Source organism: Calidris pugnax, unplaced genomic scaffold, assembly GCF_001431845.1.
Source record: "Calidris pugnax isolate Ruff unplaced genomic scaffold, ASM143184v1 scaffold89, whole genome shotgun sequence".
NCBI classification, from domain to species: Eukaryota; Metazoa; Chordata; class Aves; order Charadriiformes; family Scolopacidae; genus Calidris; species Calidris pugnax.
This window is the reverse complement of record NW_015090865.1, coordinates 5,265,468-5,290,741: the sequence shown is the minus strand read 5'-3', so window position 1 is coordinate 5,290,741 and position 25,274 is coordinate 5,265,468. Positions and strand designations below refer to the sequence as shown.

The following is a 25,274-nucleotide window of genomic DNA, read 5'->3' as shown; positions in this document are numbered from 1 at the left end:
AAACAACTAAACAAAATCATAGAATAATTAGAGTTGGAAGGGACCTTAAAGCCCCTCCAGTCCCACCCCCTGCCCTGGGCAGGGACACCTCCCACCAGACCAGGTTGCTCCAAGCCCCATCCAGGCTGGCCGCGAACCCCTCCAGGGATGGGGCAGCCACAGCTTCTCTGGGCAACCTGGGCCAGTGTCTCACCACCCTCACAGCAAAGAATTTCTTTCTGGTATCTCATCTAAATCTCCCCTCTTTCAGTTTAAAACCCTCATCCTATGGCCCCCCTCCCCAATCAAGAGTCCCTTCCCCAGCTTTCCTCTGGGTTGTGTAGAGAGTAACACCTAAAACTGTGCTACTCTCACACAGCATAACAGATGTACAAAAGAATGTATTACTTTGACGTTGAAATGTTTCCAGCCTGGAAGGAGCTGATTTTCCCACTGACTGTGGCCCCACATTAATAAAACAATGAATTTGGAATGTAGAGTCTGATAGTGGAAGTTTTAAGGGAAACCATTAATGCCACCACTGGAAGGAAAAAGCTGAGCAGAAGCTGAACGCAGCTGGAAGGTGTGGAGACACCATAGTCAAGTCTTCATATATTCAAACGAGTGGTTCTTGCCCGATGTAAAGACCAAAATACCAAGGAGCAAACTGACTTTATAGCCCTGAAAAATGCAAACTTGAGTAACATCTCTCTTTAGCGACCTCTCATTTAAAGTTCCTAGAGGAAGACAAGTCTTTTAAGCCTCGTCACCCCAGGATGTCTGTGTTAGGGATTCACGTTAAGCCAACACACAATTTCCTTCATCCCTCCATCGCACAGAGGTTTAAGCAATAACGTGTGTGTGAGGTTGTACAGCACTGACTCGGGGCCCATGATGTGGTCACTGAATATTCAAAATTTGCAGCAATTATAGCAATTATAGGGTGGACTGAGACTATCAGGACACAGCCAGATCCCACCAGGATGAAGGTTGGTTCCTCGGTACCTACGCACCAGCCCCAATAAACCATGCTCTGAACAGGATGCAGGGATTAACAACAGGAGCCTTTTGATGCTGAGAGGGATGCAGGCATTGCAGGGATTCATGGAGGGCAGGGAAACTCTGCTTTTTGGAAGGATATTGGTGCTCACACAGATGAGACGTGCCAGCATTTTCAAGTCCATCTGCAGCAGACGTTATGGAAAGGCTGGCAAAAGCAAGAAGAGATACAGGCCAACGCTGAACAACCAGAGGATTTGTCAAAAGGTTTACTTAAGGTGAAAAGCACAGTTTTCTGGATTTTTCCCATATGTTAGCAGACAAATTCAAAGCAGAATGGCAGGCACAGTTTGCTCAGATTTTACGTCATTTCAGATTTAACGTCAGTAATACCCAAACCTAAATAATACCCGGTACTGAGATATACTCAAAGTGGCTGCAAGAGACATACAAAACTATGAGAGAAGTGGTTTAAATCCAAAGTTTTAGCATTACAGCACCAACACAAAAGCAAAATGGGTTCAGTTCTGATCCCACCCATTGGCCAAAGAGATCTGGGAATCCCTGCTGAAGAATTAGGGGATGCTAAAATTGGATGTAGGTGCTATTTTAGCCTTCCTCAGTTCTGGCAGGTTTTCAAAAAAAAACAGTACTTTAAAAGAAAATACATAACAAGTGTTTTAGAAATTATAGCAAAAATAAATTCAACTTTTTGTCCTAAAAACACTAAGATGAAGTTTTTTTCCCCACATTTTAAGAATCTTTTCTTTTTTCTCTAGCTTTATTGGAAAGAACAGCCTCCCCCCTTGCTATTTTGGTTGGGCAATTTAAACTTTACTGGGGGAAATAGTAGAAGGGGTTTTATTATCTTTTTTTTAGCTACATCTACCTTAATATTTAATTTGCTCTACTGCAACAGTGAAATTCTCATTTGTGCATACTTAAAAGTTATATACTTCCTACATCCCATCCAAAGCACGTAAAGGTGAAAACGAGCCCCGCAAGCTCTGATTTAGTTCAATAGATAAGAGAGCATTAGGTGACGACACCACTCAAACGCTGCCCCTATAACAGAGAATATATTCATTTACGTTACATTCACTCGAATTTGTAATTCATGACAAAATTTTAATGTTTTTATTCCCAAGGCATCACTAAATGTTTAAGAACCGAACGCCACTAAAAAGGGAGAAACGCAGATTTCTGCAGGGACCTCCCGTGATTCTAACTCTTCAAGCGTTGACATTTTCATCAGAAATTACTTAATTTGCTTTAGTAAAGTTGTTCAACTCACAAGTGGGGCCAGAAACACTGTTCTGAGCCTCTCACCTCTCATGGAATGAGCAAACATAACTAATCTGCTGTTAGTCAACAAGCCCTCGCTCTCATTAAAAATACTTCCCTTAAAAATACCCTGTAACAGCCCAGCCACAAATAAGTGTTATTTTCTCTGTGCCACAGGAGGATAATTTAATTGTACAGAAACACAAAGACAGGAGAAAAAACAACTCGTGGTCCAAATTAACCCTACATGTGTTATTTCTGCAAGAAAATATCTTAATTGCAATTATGCATTCAGAGTCCAACACAACACTTTGTTCTCAATTTGCAGGTAGTATAACAAATGGGTTTTAAATTAGTCAGAAAAGTAAATATTAGTGTGTGACAAATCATAATTACCGGATGACCACAGCTGTATAAATTACCTTCTGCAGAGAAGTTTTCAGTTATTGGGTTTTTCTTTTTAGTTGCTTTGTACAACACGGGAAGTTGGGGTGTTATTTGGTTTCTTTCAAAATGACTTAAACACAGATTTACAGGGACAGGTCCAGAAAAAAAAAAATGCCTCCAGAAATCCTAAGAACATTTCAGCGTGTTGTTTTGCCTCCATTAATGTGAATGCAATGGGAATAGCACTGAACTATCTATAAATTCTGATTTCCCCACCTGCCCACGCTACTGTACTCGGTGTGAGGAGGAGGGAGGGACAGTGTAAATCCATAGGGATGGGCCACTCTGGAAGATGGAACAAAATCTCATTAGTAATTTTGCTGGACATCCTGCATGGAGGATGCAGAGAAGGGTAATTCCATCATGGAAGGGCAGATTAATGAGCACAGACAGTAAATAAAGATGGTGAGCAAAATCAGAAGAAAATTCCTATGTGAAGAAACAATGGTTTCGAGGAAAAAAAAACCCCACCTTTTTCTATGACTAAGCAGAGATTGACCAGAATGGAGACCTTTGCTTTGCAAAACACCTGGATAAGCCAGCAATTCCCCATGGTAACCTGAAGATGTTGTGAGTCCTGCAGCTCATGTCCCACCACGCTGCAGAGATGAGGGACACGTGTAGATCCACAGAGGGAGGAGGCCCCAGCCAGAGAGGGACTGTGACTGCCTGATCCTGAACTAACAGGGTGTTGAATTTCTGTGAAACATCAAACCTTTTGTGCTGATCTCATTTTGTACATCAGAAGATGCTACCGAGAAGCAAATGACTTTCCATCTGAAAAGACCCGCCCCGTCTGGCCGTGCAAGGCCAGTCTTTGACTTTCCTGCTCAATAAAGACAGTCTGCCCTGAGGTGACACCTGCAAATCACAAGCCCAAGCGTAATTGGTGTTAAATCTTGGAACAGGGAAATGCTGGTGCAATGATGTACACACAAAAGATAAGATATTAGTGTTTTATCCTTTGGTGTTAAAGAATAAATAAACATTCATTCATCTGGAACGGCAAAGGTGATCTTCGCTGCTGCCTCTGACAATAACACAAACCTCATTTTCTCATTCTTTAAGAAGTCTCACCACCCAAAAGAGTATGATCGATCAGGGTGAGAGGCAAACCTGCTCTTCCCTACCTCCCTCACCAGCTGAATCCAATATTTTCTCCTTTTATGTGGAGAGCAGTCAATAGGCACGTTGCTGCCCGTGGACCGAGACACGATTATTGGACTCGGCAGCTCAAGGGCAGGGACATTGAAGGGGAACAGGGTCAAAAACCTGTTGGACCTGGGCTGAGGAGTTTGTGGGGGCTGGTACAGCAGTACAAGGACTCTGCTGATGGCCCCTTTGGTTCTATGGGACTCCCAGGGAAGGTCCAACAGCCGGTTTGGATCTGCAGATTTCAAAGCCTGGTGATTTCTCACCATTCAGCAGTCTATATCTACACCTGGTTCCTCACATGGGACAACAAAGAATGACATCTTCCCAACGGTGTGCAACCTGCTCTGGGTGGACCTACTTTGGCAGGGGGTTGGACTGGATGATCTCCAGAGGTCCCTTCCAACCCCACATCATTCTGTGATTCTGTGAAAGCAGACACGTGAAGAGGGCATCTTATGGCATGGTAAATGCTTTTTAAAAAAAAATCTAGATGATGAATGTGTGAAGTAACCACATCAGAGCTTCCCTCCCCTCAAACAGACAGTGTCACATCACTCCTGTATTCCTGCAGGCACGCACAGTACCCCTCCACGCAAGAAACCAGATCAAACCTGGAAACCCAGCTTTCCAGCCAGAGATTGACTCGGATAAAAGAACTGAAGAAGCCTGACTATATAACATTTATTTCAAATTAATTTTCTGCCATCCAGCTACAGCAGTTCATTTTTCCCTCTGAACGGGATCTAATAAGACCTAATAGGTGATAAATCAGTTTCCTGGTTTGGGGCATTAAGAAACGGCAGCGATATGTTCTGCTAGACCAGGAAGGTCTACAGCACTCTATTCCACAACAAGCGGGGCATTAAATAGTCTTAAATCATCGGGCTGTCCCTTCCTCAGCTGTATGACCACTCCTGCGGCTTTGAAATTTCAGAATGAGAAATCATTCTTTATGGCAAACTCTGTAGCTGCAAGCAAAGCAATTTAAAAAACACTTTAGGAGAGCAGTTCCTACGTACTGCTTCTGTTACAAATTACTTTGCTCCGGCATTTACAAAATACGCAGTTTAAATAATACAAATGGGTTATCAAATTATCATGATGTAAACAGGAAAGTTGTTTCCTATCAACAAATCCATTATAAACTAACAGGAAAACAGGATTATTTACTCGGCATCTATTCATTCCTGCTAATTTGGCACAGCATTATTAGAACTGAAGCTTTACATGCAACACACTCCAATTCTCGGGATAATTTGATAATGCAATAGATGTTGCCTGATCCATCTTTTCATGGGAGAAAGGTGAAATAAACATATGTGCTAACATCACAATCATTATTCAGCTCTCAGATGTCAAGATAGATCTATCTCAATTACCAGTAATAGCAGTTTTACGGAAAGTTGTGATGAGGCTGACGCTTATATCCTTGGGTCTATAACCCACACTCCAAAGGCTTTATGCTCCAAGTTTCAAGCTGAAAAAGGCTGTAAAGAGGGCGTCTCCTCACAGATTGAGCTCTGCCCACAGAAGAGGCTCCCATTGCTCCCCCACCTTCTCCCCAGCCCTGCAAAGCGGTTCAGGAGAGCGCTCTCCTCCACACCACTCAAGGTCAAACGGGTTAATTCAGTTTATTTAAGCCCTATAAACCCAACCTGGGTCTATTTTGCCTGAAGCCAGCAGGGGAATGGTTACACAAAGGTGTAACAACTGGAGACAATTTTGTTAGACAGTGTTTGTCTACATCTACGTTGACCTTAAAAACTAAATACTACCTTAATCTTCCTTATTTTCGTATAAAACTTTGAATAATATTCCCACCTATCCATCAAAGGTGTGCTATCTCAACCAGAGTTACGGGTTAATATTCACATGGAAAATGTCCTAGTTATCGAAATGGAGCAGAATATTTCATGTGAAAAAAATATATGATTTGAGTTCTTCACTGCTGGTTGCTCCCTGCATGAGCACAGGCAAATTACTTAATTCCTCTATGAATCAACTTGAACATCTGTAAGGTCAACATAACGCAGACGATCTTCCCCAGATGCTCTGAGATTCTTACAAAAATAATTCAAATTAATACTATGGTTGCTATATAAAACTGTCAGTATAAATCTTACTTTACGGCAAATAAAGTATCTTTGACAACGGCCCCCCTTTAGCAAAGATGAGCTGAAGAAGTTGGTAAAGTTTAATTTACCCACAATGCCCAATTGTTTCAGTAACAAATCCAAAATATGATTTCGCAGACTAAAACGTAAGAACAAAAGTCTACGTATATACTTGCACATAAGATTAAACTGGGCCCCTTTGCCAGTGATATTTGCGTTGTAATTACCTCAAGACATATTTTAAGTTAATTGTGATCAAGCCAAAAGTACCTTTAAATTGTATTCAAGCCAAAAGTGCCTTTAAATCAACCACTCCGTTAAGTAAGAGGACTGTGAATGGAAGATCGAAAGTATCTGTAACTCCTAACATCACACAGAAAATAATAAATGCTTTACTATGATAAACCAGATACCGTAATAAAATGCTACTGAAGAAAGGTCATTGTCACATTTTAGACTAATATTTATAGAAAATGGAAAACAACATGCTGTGTTCCTGACAAATAAATCATTCACTTCCTTGAACCTTAGACCGGCACAAGATCTGGATAAACAACGGGTTGGATTTTACACTGTAGCTACCTCCCAGCTCTGCCATGGCTTGGGAATCAGTTTGAAGGCTAAAGGGAAGGAAAATGTTAAGGTAAGTGAAAATAATCAAAATTGCATCCTTACTAGCATCAGCAAATATCATACTGGTGTTTATTTTCACACCATTTGCTAAGACTCCACGATGCAGCAAACCCCAACAGGAGGATACAACCCCTTGGAAGAGATGCTTTGCCTCTTTCCCCGCCGCTCTCCCACGTGCTCAAGGATGGGAAAAGATTATAAACCTCTAAGAAAACATCTCTAATTCTCCTGGGTGAGTCCTCAAAGCCGGCTACAACCCACCATCCCTTCTCCAACGCCAACCACGGCACATCCCCTTGCCCCTGGGCCCAAAGGCCATCGTCTGTCGGTGCAATTTATGCCCATTATTTTGAAGCCTCCTGTGTCTATGGGAGCCTTCGGCGCGTTCAGAAATGAGCTGAGCTGCATTTCAAATAGATGCTGCTTCTTGACACAGCCGTGACTTTACTGCTGGCATCCCTCCTTACACCTGGATTATAAATTCTCTGCGCTGGTGCCTTGAAACACCTGAATTTTGACATTAAATCTGTCATTTTCTTGCATTTGCTATAATTCAGGCTCCAAAATGGACTGAGGGACTCCAAAATACAGGCTAAAATTCCAAACCTCCACAAATCTTCTGTCCTCCTTAACCCATCGAATCTGCATGGCAGAACACGTTGCCTCTGGTGCTTTCCCTGCATTTCCATCAGCTTCCTTGCCCAAAAAGGGGCTCTCACATATAGAAATCTCTGCAGAGCTGAGCAGATTTTGCTAGTTGGCTGCTTGGATTTCTTTTTAGACGTTTTCTTAACTTTTTTTTGAACTTTTCTTTTTTAACTTTTTAAATCTCTTGTTTTCACGTCAACATAACCCACCAAAATTGAGCTACAAATACATTTAAACTGAGTTACTGACACAAAAGAGGGGAAAAAAAATAGAAACTATTCACCTGCACCGTCTTATTATGCATTTTCTAAGTTAGTTTAAAATAAACATTACGCAGATTTGTTTACAGTTCTTAAAAAAACAAAGCTAGAATTAAGATCAACCGATTTGACTGGGCATCGCGTTTTTATCTCCCTGAACTCTACAGAGATTTCCTTTGTGATCAGTCCCGTTCAGGGCCACAGGAGGGTCAGTGCCAAAGAAACCAGCACCCAAGAGCCACTGGGACCATTCAGGGGAGCAGGTTCTGCTGGGATGTCTATCAGAGAGCAAGGAAAAATTACATTTTCCTTCCCCTCCAATGATATGTGGAGTCGATACCTTGCGTACAAATTGCCCAAGCTCTTTTCAAAACCCGGCCTTTAATTTCTTCTTTCTTTTTAATAGATGAACTGTCTGGAATAAGATATAAATAACCAGAATATCCACGCCAGGAATTCCTCCCTCGGATCGATGAGAATGAGTTGCATTTTTCGTGAGTCCCCACACGGCATCTGCAGGGAGGCAGAGGAGCAGCCTCTGCATCTCCCCATCCAGGCAGCGCTCCCGGAGCCAGGCAATTTATGATTCAGGGAAAGAAGGAAAAGGTTTAAGGGAACTGCTTTGTTAAGTTGAAAACGGTCAAAGCAATCGCTTGCTGCAGTCAAGGAGAGCTGAAGGATACCACAGTGCACCTGGAACCAGGGACCCACTTCTGTTAATTGAATTGCAAAATATACTAGGGGAAAAAAAAAAAAGTCATTATCATAAACATGAATTTTTAATTACTCTATTATTTTCAGATCAGGAGACTTACATGGTGGGATAAGAGCACCTTTGAAATTTATGGCTGAAATTTATGTGTAACCAACAAATTCTAATAATCTAACAAAAGGTTAGCATGAAGGGGGAAAAAGGGCTCAAAAAGTTTTAACTGTTGATATTTATTTTTCCCTGTATTTTACAACTTAAAAAAAAAAAAGAAACAGTGTTATAAAAGTTGAAGTGATGAGAAAAGTTTAGGACCAGTGTTCCATGAGCAGCTTGCTCATGCAGTCAACAGCCAAAATGTAGTGCTCCAAGAGTAAATGAATAATTAATAAATCAAATCACAACCAATTACTTTTTTTTTTCTAACAAAGACGCACTATTATACCCAAGCAGTCCTCCACTCAGTGTAGTTACTCGTTTATAGATTCAGCTATTTTAGAAAAGGCTTTTCAGGATTGCTCCTTCTCAGCCTACAGCCCCTCCTCGATTCTGCAGCATTCCCAAAGCCAGCCCTGGCTCTGCAAGACCTCTCGCAGTCCTTACCATCCCAAACGGGGTTATTCCCAGCACGGAGACCATGCAATTATTAACACACAGCAGCAGGGAGCAGGCAAAAAAAACCCTAAACAGAGCTGATTCAGTATCACTGCAATTTTGTTCAATAACGCAGCTGGAAACGCTTTGGTGGGAACTCTTTGAGTACCTGGCATCCACCCGATGGACAACTGCCATCTGTAGAGCCACAGGAGCCTTCCCCATGATTCAGAAGGAGAGAAGAAGACCTTCTGCTCTTCCTCAACCCACTGAATCTCTTCTACTGCACGAGAACCTGCTCTTGGCACCCACCGAGTTTTAACAGAATTTCTTTGCTTTCTGACATATCCATCCACAAAACCCAACTCAGCCCTTCCACATTTTCAATTAAATTTGCTGGAAAACTTGGAAAAACAGCTTGCAATGAGACAAGATTTAGTGGCACACACTATCTCAGGTTAATTGCAGTATATCTTTGTCATACATCACATGTTTTCATAGAATCACAGACTAGAATCAAAGAATTGTTACGGTTGGTAGAGACATTTTAAATCATCATGGGAGACTGCCCAGAGAAGCTGTGGCTGCCCCATCCCTGGAGGGGTTCAAGGCCAGGTTGGAGGGGGCTTGGAGCAACCTGGTGTGGTGGGAGGTGTCCCTGCCCAGGGCAGGGGGGTTGAACTGGATGAGCTTTAAGGTCCCTTCCAACCTGAACCACTCTGTGATTCTAAAATCAACCATCACCCCAACACTAAGGTCCCTTCCAACCTGAACCATTCTATGATTCTAAGACCAACCATCAACCCAACACTCTAAGTCACCACTAACCCATGTCCCTCAGCACCACATCTACACGTCTTTTAAATATCTCCAGGGATGGTGACTCCATCGCTTCCCTGCAAGACACCTCTCACCGCTCTGTTTGATGGACTGGAAAGACAATTTTTATAGATCTACAGATCAATGCTCATGATCGTCCAGTCTTGCAGCCCTGCAGCTCGCCCCACACCCGTGTCTCTGCTCTGGTGTGTCTCAATACAAAACCTTGCGATTTATCAGCTGTAACAACAAAACCATCACAGTCCCCCCGTTAAATCAAGGCAACTGCTTTACTTCATCCATCACGCTCGTACAGGTAGGATTTCCAGAACAAGAGAACGGCTTTAAGAGAAACATGTAAGTAAAAGGGATTAGATCTTTTACAGGAGAGAGAGAGCAGCGTGCTCTGATTCAAAACCCCACAGACTGCACGGGGGGAGCTGACAAATTTAAATCAAATCCAGGTTAAGCACAAAGCAAAGGAGTCGGTGCTGTCAGGGGACCCACCAAACAAAATGTCGAAACAGCAGCGCTTTGGCCCACTGGCTTCAGGGGGGAAATTTTTTCCCCCCCCCTAACTTTCAGAACAAACAAATTAGCAATTCATACCACAGATGTCACAAGGTATAAAGGAAATTAATGCAACAGTCTGGCTGAAATGAGGCTGAGTGAAATGCTGTGATTTTCCCTGTGGACTCGTATGTCCACGCACCGAGTTCTGTGTCGTGAATATCCAGAAACCACTCAGCAATAACCTTAAAATAAAAAATTTTCTAAACCAACTCTGCTATTTTTTTTCAGAGATGCACTTCAGTCTTGGGTTGTGTTTTTTTTTTTTAAAGGCGTAATATGGAAGCATTTGGTGTAAGTTTATCTTTGGCAATATTCTACTTTTCTCCTATGGGCTTTTATTCCATGAGTTTTTTTCTATCATAAATAATTAGTTTGAAATCCTGGCTAACAGTGAAACAAACTCTTGTAAGTTAGAAGAGCTGAATGTCTAAAACTTCATTGCGAGTCAAACACAGAGCAGAGCACAGGATGGAAACGTAACGTGCAATCTGCAAATTCATACAAAACGATCAACAGTTTTGGTCTATTTTCAAATATCTTATTAGGAGCTCTGATGTTGGAATTTAAAATACAGTTTCTATGCTGGTGAATAAATCACATATGCCCGCATAAATTTTTCATGATTTCTTCATAACTTCCTCGTTTCTTGTCTTCATTTGTCTTGGCAGAAACTCAAATACACGAAGCTGTAAAATCGTCAGTCTAATTTAATTAAGACAACTGTCTACTTTCAGTTGTATTTGACAAGCACTGGCTGATGCTGCCCCTTTACTCTGCTCTGGTGAGGACCAAACTGGAGTACCACGTCCAGCTCTGGGGTCACCAACATCAGAAGTACATGGAGCTGTTGGAGCGGGGCCAGAGGAGGCCACGGAGATGCTGGGAGGGCTGGAGCCCCTCTGCTGGGAGGGGGGGCTGAGGGGGGGCCTTTTAGAAATACAGAAATGTTAAAAGTCCCGCATCACCCTTGACTAGTTGATGACCAGTTGAGCAGGTCCCTCCATGCCACTTATCTTCATCTTACTATTCCCTCTGGTTTTGTATTTAATGCCTGTTTGTAAATTCACATTTATTACAAATTCTGATTTCTTTCAATTCAGCACTGAATGAGAGAGTATGATTTTCACCTTCTTCAACCAAGAAACAAGAGTTTATTAGGGTGGTGGGGTTCTTCTGTCTTTTGAAGACCACTAGACTAGACCAGAAAAGAGTAAATTGAGACAGGAGGAATGAAGAAATGGATGCAGAAAATGATGCTTTAGCTGAGAACGTGCTCTTCAAGGAGAACCAAGCCCCAGCTCCCTTCCTTAGCACTCTGCCTGTAGCAAAGCACATTTAGGGTGAAAAATGAGCTTTGAAGGTTGGGTCTGCATACGTATGAGTGCCATCTGAAGGCAAGCCAAACTCCGCACACATTTGTATAATTTCATTGCTACACTAAGGTACTTCAACACTGAATTTGGCAAGGAGCAAAAACGTAATGATCCCTCTCTACACCCCTCTGCTCACTGTTCACCTGAAAAAGTACATTTGCTTCTTGGCACTCCCACAGTAGAAACATTTGGACAAACTGGAAAAGATGAGGAATAATTCTTTTTAAAAAAATAATAAAATCCTTAGATGCTGTCAAAAGCACTGAAAATTACAGGTTTATGTAGACCAGGAAGACTCCGTGGCTAAGAAGCAGTATTTTCTGGGATAAAACACAGCGGCAAGCGGTGAATGTGTCTGTGGGAGGCTAAAAAGTGCTGGATGCTGTACCAAAGGAGGAAGGTGCATCCCAGGATATGAGTCAGGTAATAACGACTGGATGCATCTCCAAGTGGGAAATATTTTCCTTAAGAAAATCCTTCCTTGAGAAAACACGACTGCAGTGATTGTGGAAGAAGGATGTTGCAAAAACCAGTTTGACAAATGAAAAAGTATCCAGCCTTCAAGAAGGACTTAGATAAAACATGCTTGTTTTTGACAGCTGGCAATTTGACTTTCGTTTTAAAAAATTAAAGACGGTTGCTGGCTGAAAAGAAGCAGAACAGTCCAGCACGAAGAACATGAGACAACAATGTGGGAGGGAGAGTGAATACTTGCAAATACACGGTAGTATCACGCCTCCTTTTAAACTCTCACTGACAAAAACATGAAACTAAAATTCAGTCCAGAAATGTTGCTGTTTGGATATCTTTATAAATGAGCTGTCAGAAAACCATCAACTATCTTCTACATCTTACTCATTTTCCCAACTTTATGAGTGCTTTTGTTACGCCTCGCATACTGCAGAAACAGCCGGGCCTGCGAAAGGTAAACCACAGAAAGTAATATATTTTATCACAGCCAAACGCAGAGGGGAACAGAACCAGTGATTACTGAATGCCCGAATTCTCAGAAGGAAAAATCCAGCGTAAGTAATGTCCTAAAGGTAATTTTTTTGTTTTCTGTTAATACAAGCTCATCTCTTCCTCCCACAAAGCTACTGCAGTTTGACTGCAACAGGAACCAAAATTTATTTTCCCATGTAAGATGAGAAAAATAGAAGAGAGAAATAAAAACTAGGGAGGGAGGACACAATTATTAACAGCCTTCCCCATCCCGTGGCCTGAGCAATTCCTCCAGCAGCCCATACTTAATAGAGGCAGGACTCTGACAGGCGCTCATCACCAGGCAGAAGCCCATCTGGTGGAGTAAATTCCCAGTGATTTTGAGGATAAATTGACTTGCCACATGCTGCAATGCATCTCAGTGTTCATCTGTTAGGAGAAGACTTCTCCTTGCCCTGACATTCCCACCAAACTGCTGCTGCACCTCGATCCCAACTTTCTCACCAGGAAACAGAGCCCTGCACTGTACCTACTCTGCACTGTAATTACTCTCAACAGTTTTAATGACCTGCCAGAGGGAGTTTTTGAAGCAATACTGACCATCCCCGCCATCCAGAAGGCCACAGAATGTGTGTTATCAACAGGGTAGAGCTGGTACCATGGCTGATGCATCTATATAATGGTGTAACAGCAAAGAGCCTTCCCTGCAGCTGGTGGGAGATGAATCCCTTTTGCCAACTGCTCCCTGCCCAGAAGTTCCACCTGGTTTAGAGAGACAAGGTCAAGGCTGAGATACAGAGAGGATGTCTCTTTCCCTGCCAGCACCCTACCTGAGACCACACTCTCCATCATCACCTGCACATCACCACCCATCGGTACCCACGGGGTGCGGCTCAGGGGCCCAGGGCTTCAGTGCCGGCTCCACAAGATACAGAGAGGATGTCTCTTTCCCTGCCAACACCCTACCTGAGACCACACTGCTCTCCATCATCACCTGCACATCACGACCCATTGGTACCCACGGGGCCCGGCTCAGGGGCCCAGGGCTTCAGCGCCAGCTCCACGCCAGCTGCAGAAGGACAGATGACACCTGAGCCGGCAATAAACACTGCCAAAACAAACTAAGCTCTCAAAAAAAAAACCCCACAAATTCCATCAGGTGGGTGATATTGTACCAAATGAGTTCTCTGTGTCAGGGAGAGGAGGTGCTTTTCGCCCCGCAAGGAACTTCAGCGAGTTGTCACCACGGAGCTGGAGACTCCGGTCTCAGCTCTCTCTCCGGAGCTGCCTCCAGGTGTCCTTGTCATTTTTGTTGATACAGAAGGAGAGGACCACGCAGCCAACTCTATTTTCCTTTGCAATATTATAACCTTCTCCCAGAAGAGATTCCTGTCTCAGCAGGAGGAGAGAGTGAAGGGGTTGGTGCCGTGTGGTGGCCACCGCGTCCCCGCTCCGGCACCCACCGCTTCCCACAGGAACCCCCGGGCACCACGACCTCCCACAGCTGGAAACCTACAGGCTCAGGATTTTCCTTCTTTGTGTGGAAGAAGGAAAGGGGCCTTAATTTCTGCGGTTCTGATCCTTATTATTTAAAGAAAATAGGAGAACTACAGTGCAGAGCAATTGATTTTACTGGAAAAGTAAATAAAACGCTTTCTAAAATACAACCGATCAGCCAAAAGGCCATTTTCTCTCCCACCTCCAAGTGCTGGAAATAACAAAGTCACTAATTGATAGGCAAAGCCATAGAATTTACAATCTGGTTTCCAAGCTAACTACAGAAACCTTCAGTATGGACTAACAGCCAAGAGAAGCATTTAAGCCTGAACTTTTACTTACAATATCCAAATAAATATTTTTTGTTCTTTCTAAAGACTGAAATACTGGGGTTTTTCTTTAAATACTGGAAGAGGAAAAGATTAACAAAATTCAAGTGTGAAAAAGCAGCATGCATTTCACTCACCAGATATTTTTAAACGTGCAATATTTTAACTTAAATGAAGCTGATGTGGAAAAATAACGATTTTAAGTGAAAATTGCTACACCTTCCGTGTTAAAAATAGACATCACATGATACCAGCTTTTAGTGTTAGTAAAAATGGAGTCCTGCTAACACGCTTTTTGATTTAACACCTTCAGCTTCATTTAATTACCTACTTCAGGCTGCTGCTTTTATAAGAAACAAGTATTCACACACTCTTCTTCATGCCAGACATTTTGTGCCAAGATAAAAAAAAAAAAAAAAAAAAAAGGAAGGAATTTCACATTTGGATACAGGATGCAGAGAGCACTTCGTGCTGTTGGTTAAACACCCAGAAGGGATGGATAAAGGCAGTTGGTCCTGTCAGGGTACCAGAACTCCCATTAACAACTGGAAGAGCGTGTTGAGGTGGGTTTGGGATGCACCCATCACAAGGCATCTGCTGTATGATAAAGTAGGACCTTCTTCCCTCCTACCAGGATGAAGATAATTTGAAGCTGCATTTAAAAAGGGGACCATCAGAGATCTCAACTCAACGGCACAGCACGGGGAGGTCTTGGGGAAGGACTCCACATCAGTCCTTCCACCACTCAAAGGGAGAAGGACAGCACATATAGGGAAGGGCTCCATGCTTTTTGGCTGACCACCGTGTTAATGGATGAAGAGGAGAGGACCAGGTGCCACCAGAGCTCCAACCCTGCTCCTGGAGATGTGACCCCCTGCCAGCCCTGGACCGCTCTGCCCCAGCCCCACAACTGGGATGCTCTCAAGTGATCTTTGGACTCCAACCACCAAAGGACACCATTATCATTTTCTAAGTCTTGCGTTTTGCTACATTTACGACTGATACTTAATTTTTCCTGTGGGGAAAAATTGCATATATAGAGTGTTACACAGAGAGCAATCACTGCTCTGGGCAGTCCCAGGGAATTCGGTATCGTGGGGAGAGAGACCGAGCTGGCACCAAAACTGAACGGGAGGAGCCAGGCAGAGCAGAATAAAGCTGTGAGGCACATGGTCCCAAAGGCTCCATGAAAGGAGAAAGCAAATATTCATACACAGCTCCATCCCAAACACCCACTCTGGTACAATAATGTGAATTCAAACGCTCGTGATCTGACCTCCCTCGACCTTATGCACAGCTCAACTTTGAACAGCCAAACACGAGGGTCTTTTGAGTCAGTTCAGACAGCAAAAGAGAAAAAGAACAAGAGAAATTTAAAATACAATTTAAAATTTAGAGCTAGAGATTTTTCAGTTATAATTAGAAAACTTAGAAAACTTTAAAGTAAAGGAACCCTTCCACTACAGGATCTATCCGATTAAATGTGATCTGCTAAGGGCTTCTGCTACTCCTGAAACAATTAAAGCACAAACCAGACAAACAAAATAATGGAACAACATATTCTTATCCATTATTTCGTGCAGAGTATATTGAATTCTTTTTGAACTGTACCACTTGATAACCAAAAAACACGATAAAAATCAAACTGATAAATATGCTGGTTGGTATAATACGCTCAGGAGTACAATCATCTCAACGTATTTTAATGTCAACTCAGGTTTAGATTCTAGGAGGGGAAAATAATATCTAAATCATTCTTTTCCATTTGAAATTAATTTGGCAATGCTTCTTCAGATCTCAATTAGACTCTCACCAGAGAATTGTCATGACACATAGTCTAATAACGACTTGTAGCTTTCTTTCAAAATAATACATTAAACCCAGAAGTTCTTAACACTGTGTATATGCAAGTTGGGGAAAAAAAAAGTGCAAGTATCCAAAATAATTAGTTGGCTTTATTACTAACTTTTTAAAAACAAAAGAAGCCAGACATCCACAGCACACTGGGGATGAGGATTCATGAAACTGAGGAAGAAAAAACTACTTCTGATGTTACTTCGCTTTTGCTTATTGTAACCATCGAGCCAAGTGGTTGCATCTTTGAAAGTATCCCATTTCTGAGCTGCTACTGAGAAGGACAGACTGTGAGGAGTCTCTCAATTGCTCATCACCTGTTTGCAGAACAATTCTTTAAGAGCTGGTAAAATTTATCCAGGAAATGAGCAGCAGGGCAAACTTTTGCTCTAGTAGCCAACCCCACCGGAGAAGCCCCAGGAAATAGCCTGGATGTAAAACCACAGCAGGAACATGGAAAGTCCATTGCATGAACTATCATTCTAAATTCACACACCTCTTCACAGTTCTCCAGCTTCCTAAGATACGTGTCTTGAAGGGATTAAGTCTGCCACCGCTCAAAGGAGGACAATCAGTTAATGAACAGGACTATTGCCAGATCTGAACCTCAGGACTGCTTGGCTACTTCCAACTTTCCAAGGAGCCAAAAATAGCAAGGCCTCATAAAAGAAGAAAAGTACCTCTAAAAAACCTTAGTTCACTTTTTTCCCCTTTATCTATAAATCTTGAACTCAAGAACACCAGCAGTTGGGATCATTTTATCCCCACGTGTTTCTTTCTAGTTCAGGAAGAGATGTTCCCTAACACGCAATTCTTTTCTTTAAAGTCACTGTAATTTTCTTGTGGCAAATAAAAGGTTGAAGTGTCACGGAATAGATCAGAAATATTGTGAGAAGACGTTAACAACCACTGAGCACTCAACGTGTGAGTATTAGTCTAATGCTCCACGGTGATATTTTTGAAGCGAGTTCTGAATAAGGATCATTCTTTCCCCAGCAAAATTCATCACCCCGTCTCCTTTGTGCTTTAGGATGAAACACACCTGGAGAAGCCTTCACCTGATTTGAGAGACACGCCGTGGTACAGAGCTCTGCCTTCCCAGGAGGAGACCAAATCCCACATTTTAGGGACAGAAAAATAGGTTTGTCAAGGAGAACATGAACAATAAAAGCCAGAAGAAGCAGAGTCAGAGCGGATGCTTAACAATCACCCAGCCCAAACCCACCTTCCTGTGCAACCTGCTCTGGCTGGACCTGCTCTGGCAGGGGGTTGGACTAGATGATCTCCAGAGGTCCCTTCCAACACCATGTGATTTTGTGATTCTTCACTGCAGGATGCCAAAAAAACCCCACACAGCTTCAAACATATGAAACCCATAATTTAGACCGTAAAATAATGATCAAAATAGTAACTATTTTAGTACTGGAAATTGTTCTTCCACCTCTAGACCCCAGAAGAGATTAATCATGATAGAAACGGACGGGGAAGCACCCAGAGAAGCAGCAGATGCTTTTGGGGCTGGGAGGGAGCTGCAACATCTCCCCCGTACGTCCCCAGAGCTGGCAGCTTCGCCAGCACAGAGCCCTCTCCTCCACTTCTCTACCACAAGTGATCACAGATTTCAGAAATAACGGAGAAAACCAGATCCATTACATCCAGTGGACTTCCAAAATGCCAACCAGCCATCAATTCTCACAACAATTGTTGTTATTCCTCCACCACCCAGGCCAGGCACAACATTCCTAACTCCCAATGGCTGGGATAAAATAACCTGCTACAGGGGATGCTTCCCTCTCTTGTCCTACAGAGGAAAGAGCACCCTCTGAAGCATATTCCTTCAAGGAATCTCAGCCTTTTCAGTAAGAAATGAAACCAACCTGTGTTATTTTAAACATAGCCTTGTACGTTCATTTTCCTCCCAGGTCCAGTTAATTTGACAGGTAAAACATGAAACCAAAAATCCTGCAAGGTCTTTACTGAAAAGGTCAGTACATTATGCAACCAGGCTTTATGGATAGCAAAAAAAAAATCCCTCCATGTACAGAAACTGTAGCTTTTATATAATTTATCAAGGTGCATTCGTTTCTCTTATTTACAGATGCAGACCAAACTTTTGGGTGCATTAGTTCATTTTGAAAACTGGCTCCTAATAAAGCAAAGTAATGTGCTTTGAAAATGTTTATCCTCAAACCATACATGGCAAATAGTGGGAGGCTTTTCTATACACAGAGCGATATTTGGCACTAAAGAAAAACAAAATTGCTCCTATTTGAAGTCTTCTTTCATTCCAGCCCTAAATAAAATGATTTTGTTGTCCAAGTCTCGAGTCTGAACTCTTTAACTTTCTAAATAAGTAAACAGAGAGTCCTATAGGAAATGTATTAATAGTCAGGAAAAGTAGAGCCAATTCCATCTAATCAAAGCTTTTCCTACTGTTCAGACTCTTCTTGAAACAACGCGTCCCTTCTCCTCCTAAAATATAATTGCATTTCAAACACTTTCTCCATCACAATATCCTATTTGGAAATGTAAAACAGTTACCATATTCCATAACAACACATATTGGGAAATATTTTAATGATCAGTGCCCCAGATAGAAGTGTAAACTTTCAAGTCACGTCTACTAATAATCTCTTTGAACATGGTATTAATGTTTTGTGCTTCCTTCCCCCCACCCCGTAAGTCTGATACTACTCAACAGTCTGTAAATCTGTTTTGTGTCCCTGCATTTTCCAGGGTTTTCTACCCAGAATTTTTGTCATCCTTCCGGACTGTTGTGGAGTCAGGACCTCCATCCATCACTGGCTTGGGATGGATTTTAAATAAGAGCTTTTGCACTTGCACCTGATTTGACAGATGCGACTTGACTGGCCAGTTATATAAGTGCAAAGAGCCTATTTTCATACATGTATTAAAAACATTAGGTTTTTTTTGTTTCTGTATGCCTCTGCAAAGCCTAGCCAAATATTGCAATTACGCAAAATTTCAAAAAGCTAAAAACCTATTTAATTTTGGCTTTGGGTTACTTGTCAGTAGGAATAAGTCCGAGGGAACTGAAGCCTGTGCTACACTTTAAGGGTCAGGGTTAGGCAGAAGGTGCTGCGGTTGGTGAGCGCTGCGGTGTGTGCAGAGCAGTGATGGACAGTCAGGGATGGAGCCCGGGCTCACGGCGAAGGATGGATCTGACAGGTACTGCTATGACAACCAGGCAGCAGAACAGCCCACATTTCCCTGCAAGCACCAAAAATAAACATCTCCACGCCACCCCAACAGCAGTGAAAAGGTACGTTTCACCAGACGGATCCTTCTTCCGCCTTCTTCCATTACTTTTATTTCTTTTTTTTTTTGTTTTTACATTCTTTACTATTCTGGACAGGGGTTTTCAGGAGGAAACACACCTCCACCCACCTGCAAAGCCAGTGGGGAGCACCGATTCCCACCCGATTCCCTCCGCAAGGCAAGATCTATTTCCTCTGGAAAGAAAATACGTCAGCACAAGCAACCTCCCTCTCACTGAAAAGCGTCTCATCCCTTTTTCTCCGACTTCAAAAGGCAAAATAACCAGGTATTTTATGTAAATGTGGACATTACACACACAAAAAATAGAACAGAAAACATCAAATTCATTTTTCATAGGCAGCTCAGCTTCCACCGGAACAGCTGCAGATGAAAGTAGCAGCTACAAATTAATATATCATAAGGTCTACCAAAGGAACTGATTGTCTCAAATGCCAGAAGTAAGACCAAAGACTAAACTATTTTCATTTACAAAAACACAGAGGAACTGTTTTCATGTTCTCCGCTATCCATTTAAGATGTACCTAAGTTTAGTTTGTCAGCTTATGACAAAAGTTGAAAACAGTTTCTAAAACATTTCTGAATCATTTCTAAACACGATCTAGAAGGGAAAAATGTAAACAATACAAAATCACAATACAAAAGTGTTTAAAAACTTTTTTAAAAACTACTATTTTTTTAAAAAACTACTTGTACAGTTCAAACTCCTGGAGTGCATTTTCCTGCGGGAGATGCCTTTGGTGCAGACTCTGCCTCCAGCAGCGCTCTCCGCATCCCTACCCTGGAACACGGAAAAACCTCCTTCCAGCAGCGCTCTCCGCATCCCTACCCTGGACCATGGGGAAAACCTCCCGGCTCCTTGTCATTATTAAATACAGTTATCCTAAAGTTACCCTAAAGGGGCTCCAGGAGAGATGGGGAGGGACTCTGGATCAGGGAGGGGAGCCATAAGACAAGGGGCAATGGTTTGACCCTGAAAAAGAGGAGATGGAGACGAGATCTGGGGAAGAAACTGAGGGTGGTGAGAGCCTGGCCCAGGTTGCCCAGAGAAGCTGTGGCTGCCCCATCCCTGGAGGGGTTCAAGGCCAGGTTGGAGGGAGCTTGGAGCAACCTGCTCTGGTGGGAGGTGTCCCTGCCCAGGGCAGGGGGTTGGAACTGGGTGATCTTTAAGGTCCCTTCCAACCCAAACGAGTCTATGATTCTACATCTCTGCAAATATTCTCTGTAATACAGTCATTCACACTTGTTTCCCCATTTCCCCTCTAGCTACCACTCTTATCTCAGCCAGAATATTTTAATCCACTATTAACTGTCATAGAATGTTTGAACGTTTGAACTATCTGGAAGGAAACCCCTGCATGGAGAAGAGCTGCCTGGGCTGCCTCTGCCAGGAAGGTGAAGAGATGCCTCTTAAGGGACTCTCTGCTGCCCATGGAGGGGGCTTAGAGTCTCATTTCCAGCTAGGTATTTTTTTCCTCCCTTTGTTTCACACTACCAGATGTATTGCTCACAGAGAAACAAAATAACTCACAAACATTCTGGATATAGTTAAAAACTACCTCACTTAATTTGGCTTATGGCAGAGGAATACTCCATCTGAGGAAACAGACTGACACAAACCGTCAAGTTCCGAGTTATTTCTACTGAGAGGACATGGTAGCTTTAAAAGATGGAATTTGTTCTTCAATTTTTCCTAGTTTTCTTCAATAAAAGTTTATAGGGGTGAAAATAAATGGACCAGATGGGCAAAAAGGTATTTTACAATGCTGCTTTCTGGTTTTGGAAACCGCATTAGCTTCAGCAGGGAAACTGCAAGGCACTCAAATCAATTCAGAAGCATTTACAAACGAGCGGGTGTAATGAAAATGAACTTGTAAATTAGAGATGAACAACCCCCTTTAGCACTTCTGCAGATATCCATCAACACCAGAAAGACGCGAAAACGTCTTTTGTTTTTTACTTTAAATACTAGTCAAATATTCTACGGGTAGGGAGGTTATTTGGCGAGAATCAAAGATCTTAACGACACATCCCTGCTTCTTCAGGACTGAATGTTCAGCATGGGAAGGAGACAAGACTATTTTTAACGCTGAGAAAATCAAAGTCCCTGTCTAAACTGCGGCCCTCTGCGTCACACTCCCTAGTACTCCGAATTTTCGGAGCGAGGAGCTGCCCGGTAAGGCTTTACAGAAAAAAACAGTGGGGAGGGAAAGGCTCTTTCTATACTTTTGCTCTTTCATTTCTGTGACTGTAATTTTAAAGTTTAATAATAAAAAAATTTTAACAAAAAAAAAAAAAAGAGGTCAAATCCCCACCCAAATGAACACTGAGAGGTCATCTAGCAACATCGTGAAGGTACATCTTGGGGAAGAGTCATCCCAACGTTGCTCTCACCACTGAAACTGCCAGGGGACTGGTTAACTGGTATTACTGGGGTCCAAACACGGACCTTCCCCACCGTATTTCAACCTCTTAAAACATTCCCCAAAGCACGGAGGAGCTCTCCTCTTCCACAGGACACCAGGGAGCACTCACTGCCAGGGCTTCCCAAGCACCTGCAACACGACTCTCAAGACAGTTGGGAGCTCTTGAACCAAAATCATTCCCCAAATTAAAAAAAAATTAAAAGAAATGAAAAAAAGAAATGCCATGGGCTTTACATCTTCCTCATCTCCAGGTTATCTCAAAGGGCTCTTCATTTCAAACCGCAGGTGCTTTGCAAGCTGCAACCACACACAAGTGTGTGCCCATAACCCGGGGCTTTAACTCAGACGACGGCCGCGTCTCCTAACTCACATTTATTAAGAATGGATTTTATTAGGCGGTTAAGGAGGCTTCAGAAGCCAAGATTAAAGTTATGGTGCATTTTTATAACAAGAGTAGGAACTGTGGTTCGGGATTTTATATAAGCAAACACTGACAACTTTATAGCCATGGCAGCTACCAGTAAGCACAGAAGAGATTTCTCCAGGCAACTAGTAAATATAATGTTTTTTCCTTATACTTTCATCACAGTACACATAAAAGCATTTGACACACTTAATAAATGTCACAGACATAAAATATTGCACAAAGGCATGCTAAATAATGACAATGCTGCCATTATTGAGCAAAAAGAAAGGGATTAGAAACATTTGCAGTCTGTCTCTTCATCAGCAGGCTGATGGAATCTGGGTTTAAAACGCCCTTTCAATTATTTCTAGTTAAATCCACTGAAAATATTCCAGGACTTACAACTTGATGTTGGCGTATGAGAACCACTGGCTTTTGAGGTCATCTGCAAAACTTATCACTTATCCCCAAAGGAACACAGTTAATTATTATATGTACAGATCCCTACTGCATCTGCAGTTTGTTCCAAAATTTTTGGTTCTTGGAATGATGCCACCCTTAATTTGTGGCGGACTCCAAGAGCACCCAAACAGGCCACTAAACCACTGCCCTGCAATCTCCAAAACCAATTTTTAAATAATTATTTGCATCAGAGAGAGGGAAAAAAACCCACAACCCACCCCACCCTGGCTGCCGCATTGTGTTTTACTGTTTCCAAGCAACACTGTTGTTTCAGATGGAACACGAAAGATCCATCTCAGAGAGCTCCGGTGCTTTTCCCTCTCTACTTACTTATTCTGCATCATGTTCATTATCACCCAGTCGAAGGGATAGACGTTCTTCCCAATGAGATTCTTGAACATGATGAATGTTTCCATCAGAAAATCCTAAAAGGAGAGAAAATATTTGGAGAAGACCACTCTTCTAGATCAAAAAAAACCGCAAGTGATAGTGTCAGTTATTAATGACTAGATTCAAAACGTGTCTTACTGTTCCGCTTCATAAAAAAGCCATTATTCATAGACAACATGTATAAATTTGGCTATAGCTTATTTATAGATGATGTACATAAATCCTACAATAATTCTATTTAAACTTTTCAGAAATGACAACAATAGTAATCCTACATCATAAACAACCCGTGGTACTGCTCGGGAACGAGCACTGGTTTCCCAGTCATCCAAAGGTGGCTTCTGCTGAAAAACAATAATTTATTTTCTAAAGCACAGACGAAGTCTCACAGTCCCTTCTCATGCAGCGTGGATCGCAGCGTACGCACCAGTACGCTGGAAAGTTGTTAGGAGCACACTGATAAAAACTAAGATATTAATTTTAATCGTAATGATTGAACTAAAAATACTCCCCGGAGTCAGCTGGTGAGTTTTCCCTCCCCTTGTGAATACCCTCCTGGATTTTTTCTCTTTATCTATTTATTAAAAATATACGTTCTAGTTCAAAATCCGGTTGAGGGAGGCACGGTGGGGCACATCACCCCCCACCTGGGGCAGGGGACAGCAATGGTCTGCCCATCCTGAAAGGAGGAGAGACTCTGCCCGAGGGGAGCTGCCAGAATTGCTTCTGCCAGGGAAAACCTGACCCAGAACAAAGTTAATTTAGTAGCATAAACCAATTTATTTCTACCTAGATATAAACAAACACCTCTCTGGAAGAGAAACCTCACGTACTTTACAATGTAAATCACCTTCTACAATTCGGGAATCTACAATTGCTATCTAACAATTTGAGTAATATCAAATGCTCAGCGAAAGATAAAGGGGGGAAAAAAGAACTTAATGCAAAAAGTCCTTGATCCGCTTCATGCAGAGATAAAAATGAACTTTTATTCTAAGGTTAGAATATTTTTTTCCTTTGCCACAGCTTCCCAGTAATGATATTTATCTCGTCTATCTTTAAAATGTCAAATGCTTACAAAAAAAAAAACCAACTCCAAAATGTTACATTCACTGGACTTTTAACTAAGGCTGCTTTTTACGTAACCTTTTCAGTGAGAAACAAAGATGAAGTTACTGTTCTCTAAGTATTTCTCCATGTGGGAGAGCCAGCCTCTTCCTCACAATTTATCTTTCAACTTGTCGTTCTGTTGTTTCTCCTGGCTCAGAAACTCACAGTTGGTGGGACACAGGGAGCTGCAGAGATCCTGAGGACACAACAGCGAGATCGTGAAGCAATGGGAACCCCCAGCCTACTCAACACGGCACCAGGGATGCTTCAGGATGCTCTGCATCCCAGCTCCTGGTACCCAGGGAGACACCCAGGCCAAAGAGGGCCAACAGAACATCAAGCAGGCGCCAAAGACATATTTTAACCAAAAAACACACCCAGGCCAAAGAGGGCCAACAGAACATCAAGCAGGCACCAAAGACACATATTTTAACCAAAAAATGTATACTACTAGTAAAATAACTCCTCTGGTTTTCTACCAAAAACACACCCAACAACACACCATCAGTGAAGATGTTTTGACATTAACAGGATTGAGACAAAATCTGGAACTGCTGATGGTTAATGAGATGTCGCTGTTGGGTAAAGGCAAAATCCACCCCAGACACACGCTCCACCAGCTCAGGAAAATACGTCTTCATTTAAGAGATCAAACTGCATACTCCACTGCTCACTTTTCGTGGATTTTGGTGAAAGAGTTACATAATTTCTAATAATCATGTTGCATATTTTGCTGCTCAAGCATTGCACAGGGATTTTCTTACTCATGCTGCTTCTCAGCTCAATAATGGAAACGTCGGTGGAAGTGGCACCATGGGAAGGGTCATCACCCATCCAAGAGGGCACATTTGAGCTCACTGGGCTTTCCCCTAGCCCTCACCCCCTTAATATTTGATGAATACAGATGTATACTGCCCTGATTTCTTGTAGCAAACTCCACCTTGCACCTTATTTCAGCGGTGGAGCCCCTGTGC

General features: G+C 42.4%; 1 protein-coding gene across 1 annotated transcript in view; it reads right to left on the bottom strand.

Annotated features, from left to right (window-relative positions):
* Positions 1-25,274, bottom strand: part of DOCK1 (dedicator of cytokinesis 1) — a 294,524-nt gene that overhangs the window by 95,781 nt on the left and 173,469 nt on the right. The window contains exon 29 of the mRNA XM_014945313.1: positions 23,131-23,225. Within this exon, the coding sequence (XP_014800799.1) occupies positions 23,131-23,225 (95 nt within the window). The remainder of the gene's footprint in view (positions 1-23,130; positions 23,226-25,274) is intronic.